Consider the following 21,686-nt stretch of genomic DNA (forward strand, 5'->3'; position numbering starts at 1 on the left):
AGACTAATTAAAATGATTGTTTCATGTAAAGGATTTGTTGCAACAATGCAATAGCCTAATACATTTGGTGATTGGCTGCCAATATTTTAACAGCCAAACGTTTAAAAGCTAACTTATTCCACTTGATTGATGTCCCACATTGCCTGACCTCACCCTAGTAATTAACCACATTCACAACTGTTAATAGCCTACTCTAATTATTGTCCTATTGCTTTTGCAGGGTTTGAGGTATGACCCCACCTTCTCTTGTCACTTTTACAGTACAACAAATGGGGCCCTCTTATGAATTTGAATATGTGCACTGAGATAACATTAACACATTCAAGGCACATTTTCGGTCATGTAGGCTATCGATAAACTGAAGCTTCTGTGTGTTTAAGGTAAAGTCATTTTAGCCTACCGGTCAACCTATGACGGAAGCAGACCTTTTCAATTATCAATATTATTTAATTATTGTTATTATTTATTAATAGCCTATTTCATTGCAGCTGTATTAGGTGCAGTACAAACTGGAGTATACCATATTAAAAACGTCCTGAATTGTCCTTTCTCTTTGACAATATACATGTTCCTTTGAGTGCATATATGGCGACATCTGGCGGTTCAGTAACGCTACACCAGGAAGCCCGATCGGAAGTTAAACTGTTGGCGTTCGATTTTCCTCCAAAGTAAATTCTTATGGTATTTGTGAAAATAAAATTAATACTCATATAGTATCTATTTGCCATTTTTGTCAAAAGTGCCATGTTTTGCATTAATTTCAATTGTAGTTTTCGTTCTTTGATGCTTAACAAACAGTATAACACGCTTTGTTCGGCCACAAACATTTTATTTTGAAAGTCTTGTTGACACTACCCGCTCCGCTCATACAGTGCAGTGATGTCGGCACTGCTTTGCCTCGTAGCTGGTGCACTTTTCTTCTATGTGATAGTGTATTACGCTGTGTTTAGAGGAGCCAGGTGTTCCAGTTTAGTGAGGCTGAATGGGAAGACGGCCATTGTTACAGGTAACAAGCCTCACCTACCGGCTCTTGCTAACATGAAGCTTCATTCACACTGTCAAGGTAGCTCATTCATGTAGGCTACACAGCAGGGGTATCTCCCGTATCTCCCCTGTCAACGCTACACTGAATCACTTTTCATGAGGATACAATGTTACAACCGGATTCTAATCTACAAAATGTATCGTTATCAGACACAAACATGACTTGGTGGCAAAGCCGAAACTGTAGTTCATCGAATGGCCGACCAATAGACTATATAAAAATGTAGCTTAAATAAAATTTAATGTACATTTTTTCCCTATGAATTACTGCAGTTTCCAAGCTCTCTTCATTTTTTAGACCCAATCTATTTTAGTCTGTCTCTTAATATATTTTGTTTTGGACCAAGATATTCTACAGGTGAGATGTTTTTAGGTGTGTGTTATTCTGCTCCCATTTAAAGGAGCAGTTTTTAAGATTCGGGGACATTTAGTGCAGTGATGATTTTGACAGCCATTTTAGTCTTTAAAAACCCTTTTTAAACAGGAATTGTGCAAATTTGCAGGAAAGCCCAGTCAGTCTTCTTTCACCATTCGCAATATAAAAGCAAAATCGGGGAGTGCAGCAAGCTTTTGTTTATACAGAATGTGCCTTTTTCGGGGCAATGGGGGGCGTGAGCAAGTAACAAAACGTGTAGCTCAGCGTGTGACGTAAACAGAAGCCGCGGCTGGTCAGTCCTTCGGCGATTCTCTCGTAAGTCGGCCCGTTCTTCACCGTCCCCGTCATCTGACGGTTAATGGCCTCTTTGTTTGTGAGGACAAGGAGGGCACGCAATTCCTTGTCTCCCCAGCTGCTCACCTTTACAGTGTCTGTCAGGTTTGGGGTCCCTCTTGCTACTAGCTGCTCCCTAATTCCTGCTATCAGCTGTTTCCTGTTTATCCACCGCCAGTGGGTCGCACATGAGGCGTCATCAACAGCTCCTCCCACAAGTCTTCAACAGCCCCTCCCGTTGCGGAAGGGTGCCTTGTTCTTTTTAAGGGGCCATCACACCTGGTGGCGCTAGAAACGCGGATGCTTCAAAGACGCTTGAAATGCCTGAAATGGCCTTTCAAAAAGCGCTCCTTACTAGGAGTGCCTGTAGAGGAGGGATGCGTGCGCAACCAAAGGCGGTGGATAAACCCAAGACGGTCCACTGTGAGTCAGTTTCCTGCATCAGTGTCATGTGGTGTTCGTGACCACCACGCCGCTTTAGGAGACTAACAGCAGGTCCTAAGTCCATTGACTTCAATGGGAGAAATGAACGTGATTACAGATTATGGCCGATTCTTTCGCCCCATAGTCACAGAAGCAAATATTGGACCCATTTATCACAAGCCACATATCTTCAGAACATTCCGACACCAAAATGGCAAATTTCAGACGGACAAATCAGGAGAAAATTTACTTTGTTCAAGACTTGTCTCTGTCTCAACAACACACTCTCGCGAGATCTGGCAACAGATAGCCTATCTCCTCTCTGGTGCTGAAATCAGTGCAGTTTTGAACTGTTTTTGGAGGAGAAAATGGATATTATCAGACTGATCCTACGATCTTGTACTGGGTTGAGCTAACTGGAGTAGTTTCATGTCGTATCCGACAATGGGAGGCTTTTAACGGATGACGTCCTGATGTTAGCTTTGCTGCTAGTGTTAGCTGTCCCTGTCAGCTGCAGCCACTGATGCTTTCTAGACATTGTGATTTCCCAAAACTGAATAAATACCACACATAGCAACACAAAACTGCTTTGCTAGCTCAATCACGTTGTAACTAAGATATCCGCTGGAAAAAATTTTTTTTCATGGACCGTTTATTGACTTACTGAGTTATTACAGACACCGCTAACAGCTACCGGTTAGCCCAGGTAATCTACGATAACCAAGCGAGGTTGGGGATACTTATCTTAAGTTGACGGTTCTCCATCGTCTTTGATTGGGGAACGGGGGACAATGCCTACTTAGGAGACCGGAAATGTATACCATTTCACACAATGGGAGTATATTGTAGGTGGGCCATCTTGTAGTAATCCATTATCTTTGGCGCAACCGGCCAGTCAAGCTAACCTAGCTAGCTAATGTTAGCATGTTTATCGTCGTAGTAACGTTTAATGCCATTGTACTCACCAGACAAATTCACTTGGCTGCTCACACAGCTCCAAGCATGTGCTCTCTGGTGCTTATTGCTATACTGAGGTATTGAGGGATTGTATAGCTCCTCGTCAGTCAGGATGAACCGTTTGTTGTCGCACTGCATTGCCATTGTGTTTACACAATTTACCTCAGGTACTCTCAACAACAAAACATGAAAGAAGTTGACGTGATAGCAAAGTCTAAATGGCCCAACATTTGCCGAAAATCTGGCAGTGTAAACAGGGCTTTAGTCTTGAGAAGAAAATGCTTGGTAGTTTTAGTCACATTTTAGTCATTTTATCCCTCATAGTTTTAGTCGACGAAAATTCATGACATTATCAAGTCATTATATTTTCTATAGCTATGTTTTTTTTTTTAATCTTTAAACTAATCCAGTGAGGCTAATTCATGTATCAGAAATGAGAATCAAGGTGACTCAAAGTTATGACAATGTTTTTCGACAATTACAAATAATTTCTGCACACTGACAAACTTGTTGGTGAAATAAAAAACTTAACCAGAAATAACTGTTCTGAGACTTCTAGGATTTGTACCCTTTGACAAAAATTGATCACACTGTTAAGAAGCAGAAAAATAACCTAAATGAAGCCTGAATACTTTCTTAATCTGCAGCTTGTCAGTCTGAGGGTTTAAACTCATGTCTCAAAGAGCTGGTGATTAAAACTGATCTGAGTTTAGACTGAATCCTGTAGAGATCAGCTGTGAAGTCCGGCAGCCTGTGGCCACTAGCTTTGCTGCTGCTGCTGCTGCTGCTGCTGCTGCTGCTGCTTCTTCTTCTTCTTCTTCTTCTTCTTCTTCTTCTTCTTCTTCTTCTTGTCTTTTAACGGTGGTTGGCAACCAGCGTATTAGGTGTATTACCGCCACCTTCTGCTCCGGAGTGTGAATCAGAGATTAGATTCTATTGTGTAAACCTGTCCGTCTAATGAATTCAAAAAACACTCTTGTACTCAGGCCACTTGGCAGACTCATCAAAGTTTTAACATTAATTTCATGTATTCCAATTTTTCTCAACTCCTCCTTCATATGCTGTCTTTCTTGGCTGTAAGTGTTGCATTCTGTGATTGCATGTGTTATTGATTCCTCTGACTGACAGTGTACACATAAACCAGTTGGGTGTTTTCCTATTCTCCTATTTTGTGTTTAAATTGGAATGACCTAATTTAATCCTATTGCATATTACCTCATCTGTCCTTGTCCTTCCTATATTCCTGTCTGTTGACTTTATATTACTGATAAATCTATATAAGAACCTTCCCCTTGTTTCATTGTCCCACCTCCCCTGCCATTCCTCCATTGACTTATTCCAGATTATTGTTTTGATCTCTGATTTACTTAACGAAATGTGTGTATTTATGGTGTCCTTTTGTAGTGCTTGTTTAGCCAGTTTATCCACCTCCTCATTCCCTTTTATACCTGCATGTGCCGGTACCCACATAAATTCAGTACGCATACCTTGCTGTATGACTCTGGCGTGTACTTGTAAAATCTGGAACAGGATATCTTGACGGCTGGATATGAAGGATGTCAGGCTGCTCAGCACTGAAACAGAATCAGAGCATATTAGGGTATTTCCTGGTTTGTTTTCTTCTATCCACTTAAGTGCCAAAAACACCGCCTACAACTCTACAGTGTAAACTCCCAAATAATCTGAGGAACGCTTTACCACATGAACCTTTCTGCATGGAACAGAGAAAGCAGCCCCTGTTGTTTGCTGCTCTGGATCTTTAGACCCATCTGTATCTGAGTGTACTGAGGGTAATGCTGGTTTAGATGAGCTGAGAAATCTGACATCAAGTCTATCTTCTCTTTCTCTGTCTTCCTGAGGTCCAGGAGGTACAAGTCTACTTGTGGTGTAATAAGCTTCCATGGTTATGCTTCTGGAGTTACCACTGTTGGGCTCACGTAAAGATTTTCCATCCCCATATCCTCTGCATACTGATTGCCCGCCCACCCGAAGCTAGCCTTTTGTCCTCTGCCTCGTTCCCAACACTCCTGCATTACCACTTTTGTGGGGTGTTGCTCTTGGTGCCCCTTGAGGCTAGCCCAGTAGTTGGTCATTAACTGCTTTCTCCTAATGTCCAATGGCATCTCTTTCCCCAGAACTTGCAGGGCTGGGATGGGGGTTGTTCTTACTGCTACACAACGCTGCCTCAGAGCTTGAGCCTGAATTTTATTCAGTCTCTCTAGCAGACTTTTTGAGGCTGAACCATAAACCACACTCCCATAATCAAACACTGACCGGATTATTGTCACATAGATGGCTTTTAATGATGAGAAGCTAGCGCCCCATCCCATCCCATTTAAACACCTCATGATATTTTAAACCTTCTGGCATTTCTCAACAATTTAATTTATGTGATCTACCCATGTTAACTTGGAATCAAAAAGAATTCCCAACAATCTGAAAGTTTTCACCCTCTCCAATATTTTTCCATACATCTACAGGCTAACATCAGGAAGAGCTCTCTTTCTTGTGAAGACTATTTGTTTTCTCTACTGAAATTTTAAATCCCCAATCATATGCCCACTGCTCGACTTTATCGATGGCTTCTTGCACCTTTCCATTAATATGCATGATGTTCCTACCCCTTTTCCACACTGCCCCATCATCAGCAAAAAGAGATCTGCCTATGTCTGGTTAATCTGAGAGAAAACATCATTAATCATAATTGAAAAAATTAATGGGCTTATTACACTCCCTTGCGGGGTACCATTTTCCACCACACATTGATTCGATATTTCATTTCCTATCCTTACCTGGATAGTTCTATATGTCATAAAATCCTTTATCCAACTGAATATTCTCCCTCCTAACCCCATTAACTTTAACTTTATGAGAAGTCCGTCTTTCCACATCATATCATAAGCTTTTTCAACATCAAACGGACTCTTAATTGATTTGTGCTTTTCTAATCTCATGTTCTAAGCAAATGATAGGATCCAAGGTTCCCCCTTCCTTTTCTAAACCCACTTTGATAATGCGACAGTATTCCTTTCTTTTCTGTAAAATATGTCAACCTTTCAGTGACCATTCTTTCCATGATCTTACATACATTTGATGTGAGGGCTATTGGCCTATAATTAGAGGGCTTCGAAGGATCCTTCCCAGGTTTCCTTATAGGTACTATTACAGCCTCTTTCCAAGCTTTTGGTAGCATTCCTTCTTCCCACACTTTATTATAGAGAACCAAAAGTTTACTCAACGCCCTGTTACTAAGATGTCTCAACAATATAACATACTAGGTCTTTTCCTGGAGAAGTATTGCCTGATTTACAAATAGCTCTCTTCATTTCATCTAGAGTGAATGGAGAGTTAATTGACTCATCCTCCATAGTCATACTCCTTTCTAATGCATCTAAGTGTTGTCTTTTTGTTATTTATCTTCTTCTTCTTCTTCCCTCTTCTGTGTCAGATTTCCTGAACCATGTACTCGGACAAATGCTTTGACCATCATCTGTGATTTATCCCTGTCAGTAACTGCTAGTTGAAAAAAACAAACAAAAAACAACTGCTAGTTGTCCTTTAGATTCTAAAACTGGATACTCCCACTCCTTTCTATTACCCCCCATTCTCTTGATCATGTTCCATACATTTCCTACCGGAGTTGTTCTTCCAATCTTATTGCAGAAACTTTGCCAATTTTCTCTCTTTGCTTGTCTTATCGTTCTCTTTACTACAGCCTGGGCTTTCTGATACGCAACTAAATGATTATAATTATGACTCTTCTTCAAAAGTCTAAATGCTTTGTTCCTTTCTTTTATAGACCTGCTGCACTTTTCTGTCCACCATGGAACAGCTTTCCTTAACATCCTCCCTCTACTCTTCGGGATTGACTCTAAGGCTGCCTCAATTATTTTAGAACAAAAACTCTCATTTAACTCATCAATATCCTGATTTTCATCAACTACTGCCACTCTTTCTTCACTAATTACCTCATACTTTTCCCGGTCTGCCTTTTCAAACACCCATCTTCCCCCTCCTCGTGTTGATAATCTTTCCACCTCAATATCTACAACTGTCATAATAGGATAGTGGTCACTTCCAACACATGACTCATCCCATATTTCCCAACTACATTTCCTAGTCAAAGTATTAGACACCAACATCAGTTCCAGAGCAGAGTCCTGTCCTGTACGTACATCTACCCTAGTACCTCTCCCATCATTCAGACACACCAACTCCTTTTCCTCTAAAAGAACCGCTATTGCTTGGCCATTAACATCTAGGTGCCCGCCCCCCCCAGAGTGGATTGTGTGCATTAAAATCCCCACACCAAATTACCCTATGCCTACCCTGACCCTGAACTCCTAACAACATGTCTAGTTCAATCCTTTTACATGGGTTATAATAGTTTATTATCACAACCTCCTTTCCCTTACACCACACCTCCACCTCAACATATTCATGACCTTCTCCCTTTTCCAACACTCTGTATGGTATATTTATTTTGATAAATGTCGCACACCCACCACCATTCCCTACTTCCCTATCTTGACGTATAATAACATACCCTTGTAATACAAAATCTAAGTGTTGCTTCAACCAAGTCTCTTGAACACATATTACATCTGGCTTTGTCACAAAACCTTCAATAAAACTCTTAAACTCCTGTCCATTTGCAATAAGAGACCTTGCATTCCACTGGAGTATCAATACCATCAAAGGTATTAACCACATCCTTCCTGACTGGATCTTGCTTGGAGCTCATCTCTAACCTCTTCCCAAGCCACTCCTACCAGTCCAAAGTGGTGCACTGCAGCTTTTACTATCAACTGAATCTTGTGCGTTTTAGACTCCACTCCCGCTGGGCTATTAATTACACCTGCGATAAATGTTACCAGCTTTTTCTTCTCAACCACTAAACTGTCCTTTAAAATCTCACTGGCTCCCCCCATTGGACCCCATGGATGCACCCTCTGACCCAAATCCTGTCTCTTTACTTGCTTTGCAGCTTCGGCATAAGACAATTTACTTTCCACTCTGACTTTCTGTATCTCCACTTCCTTTTTCAGTACTTCACATCCGTTGTAGGCGGCGCTGTGGGCCCGTCCACAGTTGCAGCACTTCAGCTGCACTCCCTCACCACACTTGCCATACTCATGATTCCCTCCACAGCGTGCACATCTGCATTGCTCCCTGCACCTTGAAGCTACATGCCCAAACTTTTGGCAGTTGAAACACCTCATTGGTTTCGGAACATAGTCTCTCACAATCAGGGGTCGCGTTAACCGGATATTCGTGGTCATTGACCGTTTTTTTACAACAATGACCGGAAAATCTGAAGGCCGCCGGTCATTTTGACTGGTTGCAATTACCAACCCTGCCCACTTGGGGGCAGAGTGCACAGTCAGTGGTTTAAGTGGCTGCTGTTTTCACACTGCAGAGAAAAGGTCATTCACCTGTCGCTCTGATGCAGCGTTGTTGACATAACGCCCTGGACACACCGGACGCAGAACCGAGGCACGGCGCCCAGCAGCGGAGGCATTTTTCAGTCAGTGCCCATGTTAACCTATCTGACTGTTCACACAGGCCGCTGAGCAGAGCGGAGCGCCCGCGGAGGCAGCGCTTCAGTTTGGCGTCTGGTCTATTTTTCACGGGAGCTGCGAGCGCTTCTGTCAAGCTGGATCGAGCGGATCGTACCAAACAGGAAGTCGGACACAGAAAAGACGAAAGAATCTGGCCAATTTTCAAAATAAAATAACAGCATGCACTGAGAAACGTGAGGAGAAAATACCGTGTTTATAATTTAAAATAACACAACAGTACATAACCGAACGCATCTTTCAATACCATAATCACTTCATTACAATTTTAATTTTGTGTCACCGAGCCTACAGACATAACTACATAACGCCCTGGACACACCGGACGTGTTAGTGCCATCCGGTGTGTCCAGGGCGAAGCCTAATGGCACGGGTGTGTGGATGTCTGTTCATCTTTTCGTTCATGTCCTTACTAATGCACACTTTATAACTTGCTTGTTGGATTTATTAAAAACGATTGAATGAAAACTAAATGTCTTTGAATATCTTTATTATCATTTAAAAACAAAAATTAAAATGGCCGTTAAAAATAGATTATGACCGGATTTTTATGACCCTGTCCGTCAAAATGACCGGCGACAAAAAAGTCTAGCGCAACGTCTGCTCACAATGTCACTCATCAGCCCCAACATCACTCGCTTTGGAATAACATCCCCTTGAAACTCAATCATTACAGTTTCAGTGTCTTTCTTGGTCCCATTCACATTAGACCTCATCCACTGAACATTTAATATCATGCCCCCTTTCAAGTTATTTTTAATCTCCTCCACGCCTATGTTAAGGGGTACACCAGAAATGACACCTCTACATCCCCTGGCCCTACCTGTCCCTCCTACTCTGCTCGTGCTGACCACTTTAATCCCCCCAATCTCTTTAAGTTTGAGAGCCTTACTTGCCTGCTCCTCCTTGTTGCATCCAATTAAAAGGTTACCATCAAGAAGTACCTTAGCAAAATCAATGTTACCAATATTGCTATTTAGCATTTTGGTTAACTTTAGCGGATTAACCCTGCTCATTCCCGACTGGTCACCGAATCTTACAATGCATTTTATATTTTCCTGATTCTGCCTACCAGATCCTTCCGAATTACTCCTTTCCTTTCTCTTTTCCCCCCGATTGCTCCTTACTTCTTTCCATCTTTGCCCTGAGGATCCTCCGCGTTCTCCTTCACTTCCTACCTCCATACTCCCATCACTGTCTCCCCAATCAAACTCTTTCTCTGATTCATTCACGGAGCAGTTGTGCCTCACCACCGTCCCTTTTCTTCCAGCCGGGGACGCAGCCATCTCTCTGAAAACCTCTGAAACAGAGGCTTCGACAACAATCTCGGGTTTGTTTGAAATTTGAATTTCCTACACAGCAACTACTTCCGTCTCTCCACTAGCTTTGCTGCTGTTGAATGGCCACCAAGTGGAGCTAATGTTGGCTGCTAACAGCCACCACTGCAACTATCAAGCTCCACAAATCCATTCAGCAGCTCTACCATCCACAGTCAGACACACATGGCTGATTATTTACTGCTGAATTACAGGTCACATCTTGCACCAACAACTGACGCTGCTCCTGTGTGAGTGTTTTTGTTTGTTAGCAAAACATCCTGGTGCAGACTATTTACTGGAGTTTGCGAGCATGTCGCTCATAGAGCATTTGAAGATGATTACAAGCATGGCTGTTCTCAGCCTTTTAATGTCCAATAGTCCACCATGGACATTTTTGTCACATCTTGTCTTGTCAATGAAAATGAAACATAGAGTTGATCTTAGTTTTTGTTATCAAGATCTACTTTTAGCTCGTCATCATCTCATTTTCGTCATGAAAAAAAAAGGATGATGAAAATTTTTGTATTAGTTTTTGTCGATGAAATTAATACTGATTTAGTGGCATCTAGTGGTGAGGATTGCAGACTGCAACCAGCTAAAACTGCCCCCGTTTAGAATTCCTTCAGTGTACATTGTTCAAAAGGTTTTTATTAGGAGCTGAATTATTAAAGCTATAGGGCTCTAGTTTCCCGGCGCAGCGCAGGTGGCGCAGGGTGGCGAAACCTGCGCAGAGCTAGTTTCGAGCAGCGCAACCCGAGGTGCGCTCAGTTTGGTAGTTTGGCAGACCGAGGTGCGCTGAGATGGGTGTGGCGGTGCAGCAGGGGGAGGTGTCGACAGATCCAGCTTGGAGCAGTGACAGTTTCGTGCCAAAAGGCTTCGCCGAAGGTGCGCTAAAAGCTCGCCATCTGAAACCAGGTCTACTGTTAGCGCAGGGGGATCGCAGCCGGTTTAAGCCGAAGTTTGGCTGACCGGCAGACAGTGCGCACACATCACCAAAACCTCACAGGCAGGTTTCCAGAATGTCAGGCACATTAATGATGCAATAAATAGCCACAAAACCACTATTCAATACAACTATCTGCAATCAGCACATAAATGTATCTCTATACCGACTGTCCCGTCACATCTGATGTCAGATCAAAGGGGACTGGCACCGTTTGGCACACGTAATGGAAACCGAACCTGATTTGATCAACACAGCCTGCAAACTAATAAGTTCACATCCCTCTCAGCCAACCACAAACAGCCACAGCATCAGATAGGGAGTATATATTCAGCATCTGTCATCTTAGAAAAGTCAAAAGAAAAGAAACAGAGTGAGACTGCGAGAGAGAAAGAGAGAGCGCGCGCACGAGAGAAATGCAACATTGATTTACAATTGTGGTGACCTCCTCCCAGGCTACCTTTGCATCATCAGCCCGTGGAAGTCTGCTCGCAGTTCCGTATATTCGGACACTGTGAGCTTGGACCTCCCAGACCAAAACATAAGTTTCCTCCTGGGAGAAGTTTGGCTGTCTGACGCTGCTGCTGTCTTCTGCAATGGCGAACTGAGTAAACTCTCATTACACCTTCGCGCGGCGCATTTAAGGGCGAGGAGAGGGGCTCATTTGATTGGTGTGATGTGTGTAAAACCCACTCCACGCCTTCTCTCCTCCCTCTTTCCGACTTGCGGCAGTAGGAGGGACGGAGGTGGGAAAGAGGAGTAGCTGTGCCACTTTATCCAAAGCCTTTTTCATCACAGCCTTTTCTGCCTCCGACTTTCTTTTCTCAGTCTGTTTAGCGGGGCGAGCCGTTACAAGTAACGCTGGAAGAGGTACTTTTGGCTGCATTTTCTCTGCCATTGTTCAGCAAACTTATTCTCCTGCTAACTTGGTATTTCTGCTGAGGAGTGTGCTGAATATTTCCGGCAACGGTGACGTGATGAGTGCACACAGGGAGGAGGGAGGGAGGGACGGAGGGGGGCTCGGGCAGGACGAGACATGAAGGCATCTGATTGGTTCTTTCCACTCGCACCGATTTTTTTCATTCCTTTTTCTGAACACATTATATATTGACTACTCTCAGGATGGAAGGACCATTTCACCCAGTATAACAACAAGTGTTTCTGAACAGGATTACCAACTATAGCTTTAAGTAATTTCACAGTAGATATCGGTGTTTTTTAATGCTGTTTGGCCTGTCTTTGACAAGCACCTGCTAATTTGTGCTCATCTTTTTTTTTTTATCCAGACCTTTAGAGAGTTTTTTCTGGGAGCTGAATTATCCACAGAGGTCTTTTCCTCTTCTAAATTAAACAGACCAGATCATTTAAACTGGTAAAAAAAAATACTGAATAACACAGTTTTAGTTATAAATCAGTGTTTCTGTGACACTGTTAGGCTCATCAGAGATGGGTGGCTAGCCCAGCACCTGCTAATGTCTGCTCATCCTTTTCCACTAATAATTTAAGATCCATACATTCAGTTGGTTTTTACTGGGAGCAGAATTATCTGCAGAGGTCTTTTCTTCTCCAAAACAAGTGGACCCAGTGATCCATGTAAAAAAAAGTGACACTGCTTGCCAGGGAGGAGCTGCTAACTGCGGTGGCTGATGCGAAAACACAAAAACATGCATGGTCCTATCTAGAGCCAGTGTTTGTTTGTCTGTGCTACTACTTTAGAAACATGTCGGCCTTCCGCTCTCTTTGTAGATATACTTGGCTCATTCTAAGTTAACACAAACATGATCTGTCTTATTTTTAGGTGAAATGCACCTGTGAAATGAAGAAAGTTTAGTTCTGTCTTCCATCACAATACCGTGTGTTGGGTGCCATAGAACAATGTTTGTTTTACTGAATTTGTATTGAAAGGAAATACTAGTTATTTCATCTCAATGCCAAATGCATGAAAGGAGTAATGATGTGTTTATAACTAAGGCTCTAATCTTCTGGTTTACAAGCTGTAATGTTGCAGGCAACATGAAATACCAGGCTTTGGAATGCCAGTTAGGTGTCACTGAGTTCAGCACAGCTCCTTGCTGTCAGTGAGTACATTTACATGCACAAAATATTACGGATTTCGCCCTTGTTCTGAAGAAGACGATATTTTACATGGCTAATATTCCACTAATAATCCCGGTTACATGCAGCCCTGTATAATCCAAGTAACGCGCCCCAACATGCAGTTGTCGTGATGAAAAGTGTTGCCCTGTCGAATAGTGTTTGCCTCCCAATAATGCAAAGTGCCCATAGTTAGGGTTAGGGCCAAGGGTTTGGATATGGGTTAGGTAGGGGGAAACACATATCAACTGGGAAACAGACTTCTATACAACACCTTTTATCACGTCAAAATGCTGGAGCTGCTTGTCATTTTGCGTCTTTGCATTAATAGGATTTTTTCAAAGTTTCCTACCAGTTGTGTTGACTTGTTTGACCATCTGAGCAAAGCATCCCTCTTTCATTCCTTCAGCCACCTTCTTAAAAAAATGTCGGCATTGGGATATTAACAAATACCCTAAAAACTGTCGATATCTCACCCTTTCATAATGTTTTAAAGTAGGTGCGTTTCTCCTTCTGACCAGAAATGTGGGCTTTACTTTTGGGCATGCACGTCTAGACCAGCTTCGCGAACTGCTGGGGAGTTGGTTTGTGCACAACGTATACATGACAATGCACACAGCCGGCTGTAGGCCCGTGTCACAAACTGCGGCCAATAAAAACCATTTGAGACGCATGTTTGGAATGTGCTGTGTACATGTCCAAATAATGCTGTTAAACTAGGACTGGGTGATATGGACAAAAATTCACATCTTGGTATTTACAGGCAGACTGGCGATACACAAAAAATATCTCGGCTACATGTTTTCAGTTGCAGGTCAAAGTCAAATTTTAGATGTCTCCAGCACTTTTATAAAACCAGACTGTGATCAAAATAAAATGCAAAGACAGGGATTTCATTACCCTTTTTGAAAATAGACAGCTGCACAACATTTAAATGAAAAATGATATAAATTAAATAGCAGGGCTGTATGTTAACGTTTTGAACATACCATTGGAGCCACAGAGGTTTAAAGTTTTGCAGCACAGATCACAAAAGTATATCACGAGTATAAAAGTAGGCCTAAATCCATTGGAATTTAAAACAATTAAAAATCTTTGTGATTTAAATATTTTTATTTATTTAGGCTATTAATCTTATTTATGCACAGCGCATCAAGAGAAAGACTGAGGGAGAGAAGCAGCGAGAGACACTTTGTCCGTGTTATACACATCTTGTATTTGATACGCCTGTGTTGTTGCTGTATTTTTTTAAACAGATTTGTGGCCTGCAGGCGCTGTCTCAGTGTCACACAATAGACTACAACTGCCAAGAACGATGATGTTCTATGATCCACCTCACACACTAACTAGCAAACAAACGTTCACCTGACACACACAGTTGCACATGTGCTACTGTGGTTATTTCACTCAACTCACAGACTGATTTAGTGTAGCACGTGCAATATCTGGACTGATGTCATACTGTAGACTAATGAACAGACAGATTAAACAGAGTTGCAGTTCTATGTCTCTTTTATTGTGGCTGGAGAACTTGTGAGTGAGTGTGTGAGTGAGTGAGTGAGTGGGGCAGAGCTGTACAGAGAGTGTGTCAGAGGAGAGATGCACACTGACCGGCGTTATGTAATGCTACCTGACCCTATATCGATAAACAGTGTTGTTTAAATCCATTTCTTGCTTGGAAATATATCCATATATCGCACATAGTGGTTACATTGCCAAGCCCTATATTAAAACCTAAATACAGTAATATCAACATGTCCCAAATGTCTTAATTGTAAATTTGCCACGCTTAGAAGAAAGCCTAATTTGGAACATCCAAAAAACATATGTTCTTAACACGACCTGCATCAATTTCAGATTTTCTGAATGATAGTGGAAAATTAGTGTGCATGTAAACATAGCCGGTGTTATGTTGAGGTTGATGTATGGTTTTCCTGCACAGGAAGCAACACTGGCATCGGCAAGGCCACGGCTCTGGAACTGGCAAAGAGAGGAGCCAGGGTGATCCTAGCCTGCCGCAACAAGGATAAAGCTGAGTCAGCTGCATATGACATCCGTAGAGTAAGTACTCTGATAACTATAGATTGCTGAAAAGTAGACATTGGAGGCCGCTGTTCTGTCATTCATGAAGAGCACTAAGAATTCCAATTCAGATGTCACTTGTTAGTAATATTTATGTATCTAAAAATTGTTACTAAATAGTATTTAATCCAGATAAACTCCAAAGTGTGGACTCTATTCAGCCTACTCTACCACTGATGTAAATGATAACCTCTCATTATTATTCAATACAGTTCACAAACTGCAGCTTTCAAAATGATCAAACAGTTGAATCAGTGTCTCTAAAATAGTCTCAACATGAGGTGAACAGTAGAAACATCATGAAGTTGAAATTAATAGTTTTATTAGACTGCACTAGTTTTAGCTCAGCATCCCTAATAAACTGGCATCTGATTGTAGTATTTATACAGTTACATAAATTTTTTTTGTTGAGACTGCATCCCAGAACCAGCACCTTTGTACCTAACCTACAGTTGGACTTGCCCATAGCCCTTGCACCTCTGTAATAATGTGGAAGGGAGATGTTGTGATAATCACGATGTGTAGGTGTTTTTTTTCTAATCAATTTAAACACAGTAACTGCCTGTGAAATGACCTGAGCCTTCAGGAGACTTAACACTGTCAAGACCACCCAGCCTGCGGGAAACATTGTATTCTATATCAGTCAATCAATCAATCAATCAATTTTATTTATAAAGCCCAATATCACAAATCACAATTTGCCTCACAGGGCTTTACAGCATACGACATCCCTCTGTCCTTAGGACCCTCACAGTGGATAAGGAAAAACTCCCCAAAAAAACCCTTTAACAGGGAAAAAAATAGTAGAAACCTCAGGAAGAGCAACTGAGGAGGGATCCCTCTTCCAGGACGACAGACGTGCAATAGATGTCGTACAGAACAGATCAACATAATAAATTAACAGTAATCTGTATGACACAATGAGACAGAAAGAGAGACAGAGAGAGAGAGAGACAGAGAGAGATCTGATAGTATACAGTACAGGCCAAAAGTTTGGACACACCTTCTCATTCAATGCGTTTTCTTTATTTTCATGACTATTTACATTGTAGATTCTCACTGAAGGCATCAAAACTATGAATGAACACATGTGGAGTTATGTACTTTCAGGTGACTACCTCTTGAAGCTCATCAAGAGAATGCCAAGAGTGTGCAAAGCAGTAATCAGAGCAAAGGGTGGCTATTTTGAAGAAACTAGAATATAAAACATGTTTTCAGTTATTTCACCTCTTTTTGTTAAGTACATAACTCCACATGTGTTCATTCATAGTTTTGATGCCTTCAGTGAGAATCTACAATGTAAATATAGTCATGAAAATAAAGAAAACGCATTGAATGAGAAGGTGTGTCCAAACTTTTGGCCTGTACTGTATATGTATATATATATATATATATATATATATGTTTTCATCAGTAATTTTCAGTTCTGTTAGATGTGTGTATTACAGCCAGACTGAGACAGCATATATGTCCTTCAGGAGAGTGGGAACAATCAGGTGGTGTTCATGCAGTTGGATCTCGCGAGTTTCAAGTCTGTCCGCAGCTTTGCTGAAATTTTCCTGAAGTCTGAACCCAGACTGGACATCCTCATCAACAATGCAGGTGAGGATGGTAAAATGCTGTGGATTATCCCTCCTTGGTACATTATTATTTCAACGTAAAAACAAGATAAAAATGCACAGGTAAAGGAAACAAAATCAGTTACATTTGTCTTTATCACAACAGTGCTGTAAAATTGAATTACACTGACTGATTGAACCCCTCTGTTTCAGGTGTGATGGGTCCAGGACGTACCGAGGATGGATTTGGCATGGCGTTTGGGGTTAACCACCTGGGTCACTTCCTGCTCACCAACCTTCTCCTGGAGCGCCTGCAGCAGTGTGGTCCCAGTCGCGTGCTCACCGTGGCCGCACTGCTGCACTGCTTTGGCAGTGTTGACTTCCCTCTGTTGGCTTCCAGGAAGGACTTAGTATCTGGTCAGTCCACCTGGCACAACTTTCAAGCCTATTGCAACAGCAAGCTGTGTAATGTGCTGTTCACCAGGGAGCTGGCCAATAGACTGGAGGGTACCGGTGTCACCTGCTACAGCCTCCACCCAGGTTAGTGCCTTCTGCACATTTTATAAAGGAATGTTGGCTGAGGTAACAGATCCTCTGGCAGTTATTTTAGAAGTTAAAACCAAGCTGGGAAGCATTTTCATTTGCATTTGTCTCTTCTGTTTTACAGTTTCAAGTCTGTTGTGCCCCTCACCACTGCACACAAGTCCACAAGGCTTTTAGCTATTTTAATGCTAACAAGAAATGACAGAATGTTGACATCTTTCAATCAGACCACACAGTTTAAATCGTCAGAGAATGTTAGTGAAAGTGAAGAGCACTTATTTTCTTAAGCTGTTTTCAGATATGGAATAGATTGCATTACTGGCTTCACCTATTTATTACAATGATGGCCTTCTGTTGTAAATGTATGTAAATGTGCCATTATAGCTTCATTTAGACATGACATATGCAGGAGACACAGTACTAGTGTGATATTGTCACCTGTTGCACGAAAGAAAGCATGTCACTGCTGAAAAACAGCAGTAGTTGGAAAAAAAAAAGTCAGCATTTTTTCTTGTTAACAGGCTGAATCAGTGATAGACTTTAATTCAGTTGAAGCCTTAATTAAAGATAAACTACGGAGGATTGTAAATCACTGTTTGTAAACACTGAAAAAGAGAGTAAAAGCCAACCCCAGATTCACTCTCGTTTGGCATTTTGCCTTATGCAGGTGGGACACAGGTAATATTGCAAAAGCAATATTTGCTTTTTTCTTGCATTTTGACTTCGCAACTCACTGTCCTCAACTGAAAGCATCTGGTGATATCTGATGATGATATGCCAGTCATTATTAACACAGTGGCAGCTTCTCACAGTGGCATCAACAGATCTTCAAAAAATCATTTAATTGTCTCACTGTATAGAGTGTACAGTTTGCTTTTAGTCTTTAAATCAGGAAGCGAACTACATTTTCTAGTCATAGTCATTGTTGTTCACACTTGTTGTTGCTTAAGTATTAAGGACCCCCAGTATGGCTGCCACTAGATCATATTAATGTCAGAACAGTATCTGAGTGTACATCTTGCAACTGAAAGAACAAATTACCTGTAAGCCAAGCTGTGTTTGACAGTAGTCATGAAGCCAAACCTTATACGTTTGTATCATCTCCTCTTCCAGGAGTCATCTACACAGAACTGTGTCGCAGTCTGAGCCTGTGGCAGCAGCTTCTCCTGATGCCCTTGGCCAAGCTCTTCTTCCTGGATCCTGAGGGGGGGTCCCAGACCACCCTGCACTGTGCCCTGCAGGAGGGCATTGAGTCCTTCAGCGGACGCTACTTCTCTAACTGTGCACTGCAACAGGTGGGAGCCAAGGGACGAGATGATGCTCTGGCAAAGAAGTTGTGGGAATTGAGTGAGAGGTTAACTGGTTTATCATAACAGACTGAATCCTAATCCAGTGTGATCGCTCTGTGCCTTATCAGAGACCTTAACAGGCCTCCAGTGTCACCGTCGTACTGTTGGTCTGTTTCTTTAAGGGCTGGTTTCTAATGGTCTTATACATGTTTGACATAGGGAACAGAAAGCAGTGCAGTGTTTTACTATTTCTATTATCTGCATAACCTTACATTTGTTCCTGTTGTTTAATAAAAGGCAGTTATCCACAAAGACATGTCACGATTGCACTTGTGGTTCAAGCACATTTTCTTACTGAAATGTTACTCGGCCAGTATGAAGAAAAATTGCTTTTGGGTAAATGCTCCATCAGACTAGAAAGTGCCACTGCAAATGTCCTTCCTCTGCTCTAAATAAATGGTGCTGGCTCCTCAGTAACACTTGCTGTTCTTACTAGACAACACGTTAGCACAGTTAATCCAAGATAACATATTATATTTATACCATTTACTTTTGTCTCACAACTGTCTGCAAACCATTCCACATCTCATGTGGAGCAGTTTATACCACAAAAGGGGAAATAATATGAAACGAGATATGCAGCGCGGCTAATATGATAGCCGAGAGGTCAGCCTGTCAAGACAGTTTGGTCAAAGGTACAAATTCACACGTTAGAATCATAGACTGTATAAAAAAGATGGACAATATGACAGTCCCTCAAAAGTGAAGCCAAAACATCTGAGTCACCCCCAGTGGCTGGCTGCAATATAGGTCATAAACTCCGCCCCCTCCATGTTAGTGGATGGGAAATGAGCCAATCTAAAAACTCAAAGTACACGTCTGTTCTTATCACGCTGATGTTTAAGTCTTCCTGTTTTTGATGTGTGGTTATAATTATTATTTGATGCAATAAAAAGGGGATTGATATTATGATTGACAGCTCTGTGTGACAATTAGTGTGCTTGCTAGCAATGGTGCTGCTCATAAGGCCAGCTGTGGTTCAGAGGCGGAGCAGGTTGTCCACTAATTGGAAGATTGGCGGTTCAGTCCCTAGCACCTTCAGTCTGCATGTCGAAGTGTCCTTGGACAAGATACTGAACCCCAAATTGCTCTCGATGGCTGTTCGGTTCCACCAGTGTGTGAGTGGGTGAATGTGACATGAAGTGTAAAAGCGCTTTGAGTGGTCAGAGGACTAGAAAGGCGCTATACAAGTATAGCCCATTTACAATTCTTGATTGGGTTGTACAGATGTTTGGGTGGTAACTCTGCACCACAGAGATTGCTACTGCTTGACTCTGGCTCCAAATCACATCAGCAGTGCAAGATGGCAGCGGCCGTATCCGGGATATTTTGGCTTCATTTTTGTACAGTGGGGGTACAGCAGAGATGCACTGTCCCTCTTTATGTACAGTCTATGGTCAAAATTCACCAAAGTTTAAATCTTCATAAAACATCAGGACATATTTTGTTGACAAATCCACTGATGAGGGCAGTTCCATTGAAATGAACTGCTTTCTATCACAATTTTTAAATCATGATATTTTGGCTTGACTGGGCCCCAATGTGAGATGTCTACCAACTATCAGCACCAGTGTGGTGTTTTACAAACTACTACTACTTTACTACTTCATCTTCAAGCTGTACTGTAGCACTTAAAACTTAAAATATTTATGATGCTGTAAATGCTGTGTCAGCAGCAGTGGTGGAGGAAGTATTCAGATCCTTTACTTAGTACTAATACCACATTGTAAAAATACCAATAAAAGTTTTGCATTGAAAATGTTACTCAAGTAAAAATATGTAAAGACAATCAGGGAATTGTATTTAAGTACTAAAAGTAATAAAATAATTAAACTAATTCAAAGGAAAAGCAGCAAGTCCTCATATTTGAGAAGCTGGAAATATGAAATGTTTTTTGCATAAAAAATGACAAACAATTATCAAAATAGTTGCCAGGGTAGGGTAATCGTTTCAGATGCACTTGTAGATTTCCATTTAGTTTGTGTGCAAAACTCTTAATTTGTAAAGTTAATGAAATGATCAGATAACTGTAGTAGAGTAAAAAGTGCAATATTTTTTGTAGTGGTGCAGAGGCAGAAAGTGACATGTAAAAGGGTTAAAAGTAAAAGTACCTCAAATTTGTACTGAAGTACAGTACTTGAGTAAATGTACTTAGTTACAATCAAGCACTGGTTAGCATAGGGACACACAGTAACTGAAATTACAGCAATTGGGATAAGTGGAGAAACTATAGTAGTGCTTCTTTAGCCCACAAATTTAATAATCCAATCATTTTATGTTCCTCAAATTTAAAACTTTAGTTTGCTTTTGTTGGGCAACACTTTGTGGACGGTGAAAACGAGAGGCTGTTTTTTTTTTCTCTTATCTTGGTGAAAGTGCTCTAGACCATTTGTAAAATTCTCAAACGCAAAACATTGGTAAATTCCAGAAATCATTAAGTTTGAACCAAATAACACCAAATCATAGACACGGCCAAAAACAGAGAGAATTTGTTCGTATATCATTTCTTGCATGAATCTCAATATCACTGACTCGGTGGTTGGAGATACTTTTCACATTCTGCTGCTGTCGATGACCCTGTTGTGTTAAACCTGTGCTAATAAAGTTTGTTCACTCCTGAGACAGTATAAAGTGAGTTACTGAAGAACAGAGAACAAAACTGCAGATTTTTTTAATTTTTTTATGATCTGCCACATCGCTCCATGTTTCTACATGTCGAGTGGTTTTCCACAGAAGGACAGACGGCTGTGCTTGTACCAGATTTTATCAGTGATTGTCATCTTCAGCTCTGATTGCTATTGGTCACAAATTCCAGCTATTCAAAATATGTCACTTACAATAACAGATGACTCAAAAAACTATCCAACCTAGTTAGAATGACTCTGCAGAAATCAGCGAATTACATGGGAACTGACTTTGACCTAACTGCAGTAGGTAACTTTTACATAAAAGACAAATTGCAGAGGTATATAGGTTGAAGTCAGTAACTAACTATTTAACAACACAAGGAAATGTGTTTTCTGTTAGGGAGGTTTGGGTAACATCTTGTTAGAGGTGGTGGGGTGTGTAGGAGGAACACCCCTTT

General features: G+C 41.4%; 1 protein-coding gene across 1 annotated transcript; it reads left to right on the forward strand.

Annotated features, from left to right (window-relative positions):
- The first annotated feature begins 866 nt into the window (after positions 1 to 866).
- LOC117259873 (dehydrogenase/reductase SDR family member 13-like) lies at positions 867 to 21,221 on the forward strand. The gene is made up of 5 exons (XM_033631656.2): positions 867 to 1,006; positions 15,011 to 15,129; positions 16,629 to 16,752; positions 16,923 to 17,249; positions 18,366 to 21,221. The coding sequence occupies exons 1-5, from the start codon at positions 880 to 882 to the stop codon at positions 18,623 to 18,625; spliced, it is 957 nt and encodes a 318-aa protein (XP_033487547.1). The 5' UTR covers positions 867 to 879; the 3' UTR covers positions 18,626 to 21,221.
- The last annotated feature ends 465 nt before the right edge of the window (positions 21,222 to 21,686 follow it).

The sequence above is a fragment of the Epinephelus lanceolatus genome, chromosome 4 (genome assembly GCF_041903045.1).
Source record: "Epinephelus lanceolatus isolate andai-2023 chromosome 4, ASM4190304v1, whole genome shotgun sequence".
Lineage (NCBI taxonomy): Eukaryota > Metazoa > Chordata > Actinopteri > Perciformes > Serranidae > Epinephelus > Epinephelus lanceolatus.

Bases quoted from the DNA above. Each gene is read 5' to 3' on its own strand.
- LOC117259873 (XM_033631656.2), top strand. From the start codon at position 880: ATGTCGGCACTGCTTTGCCTCGTAGCTGGTGCACTTTTCTTCTATGTG. The intron at 15,130-16,628 runs GTAAGTACTCTG...TATGTCCTTCAG, and splicing joins CTGCATATGACATCCGTAGA to GAGAGTGGGAACAATCAGGT. The intron at 16,753-16,922 runs GTGAGGATGGTA...CCTCTGTTTCAG, and splicing joins CATCCTCATCAACAATGCAG to GTGTGATGGGTCCAGGACGT.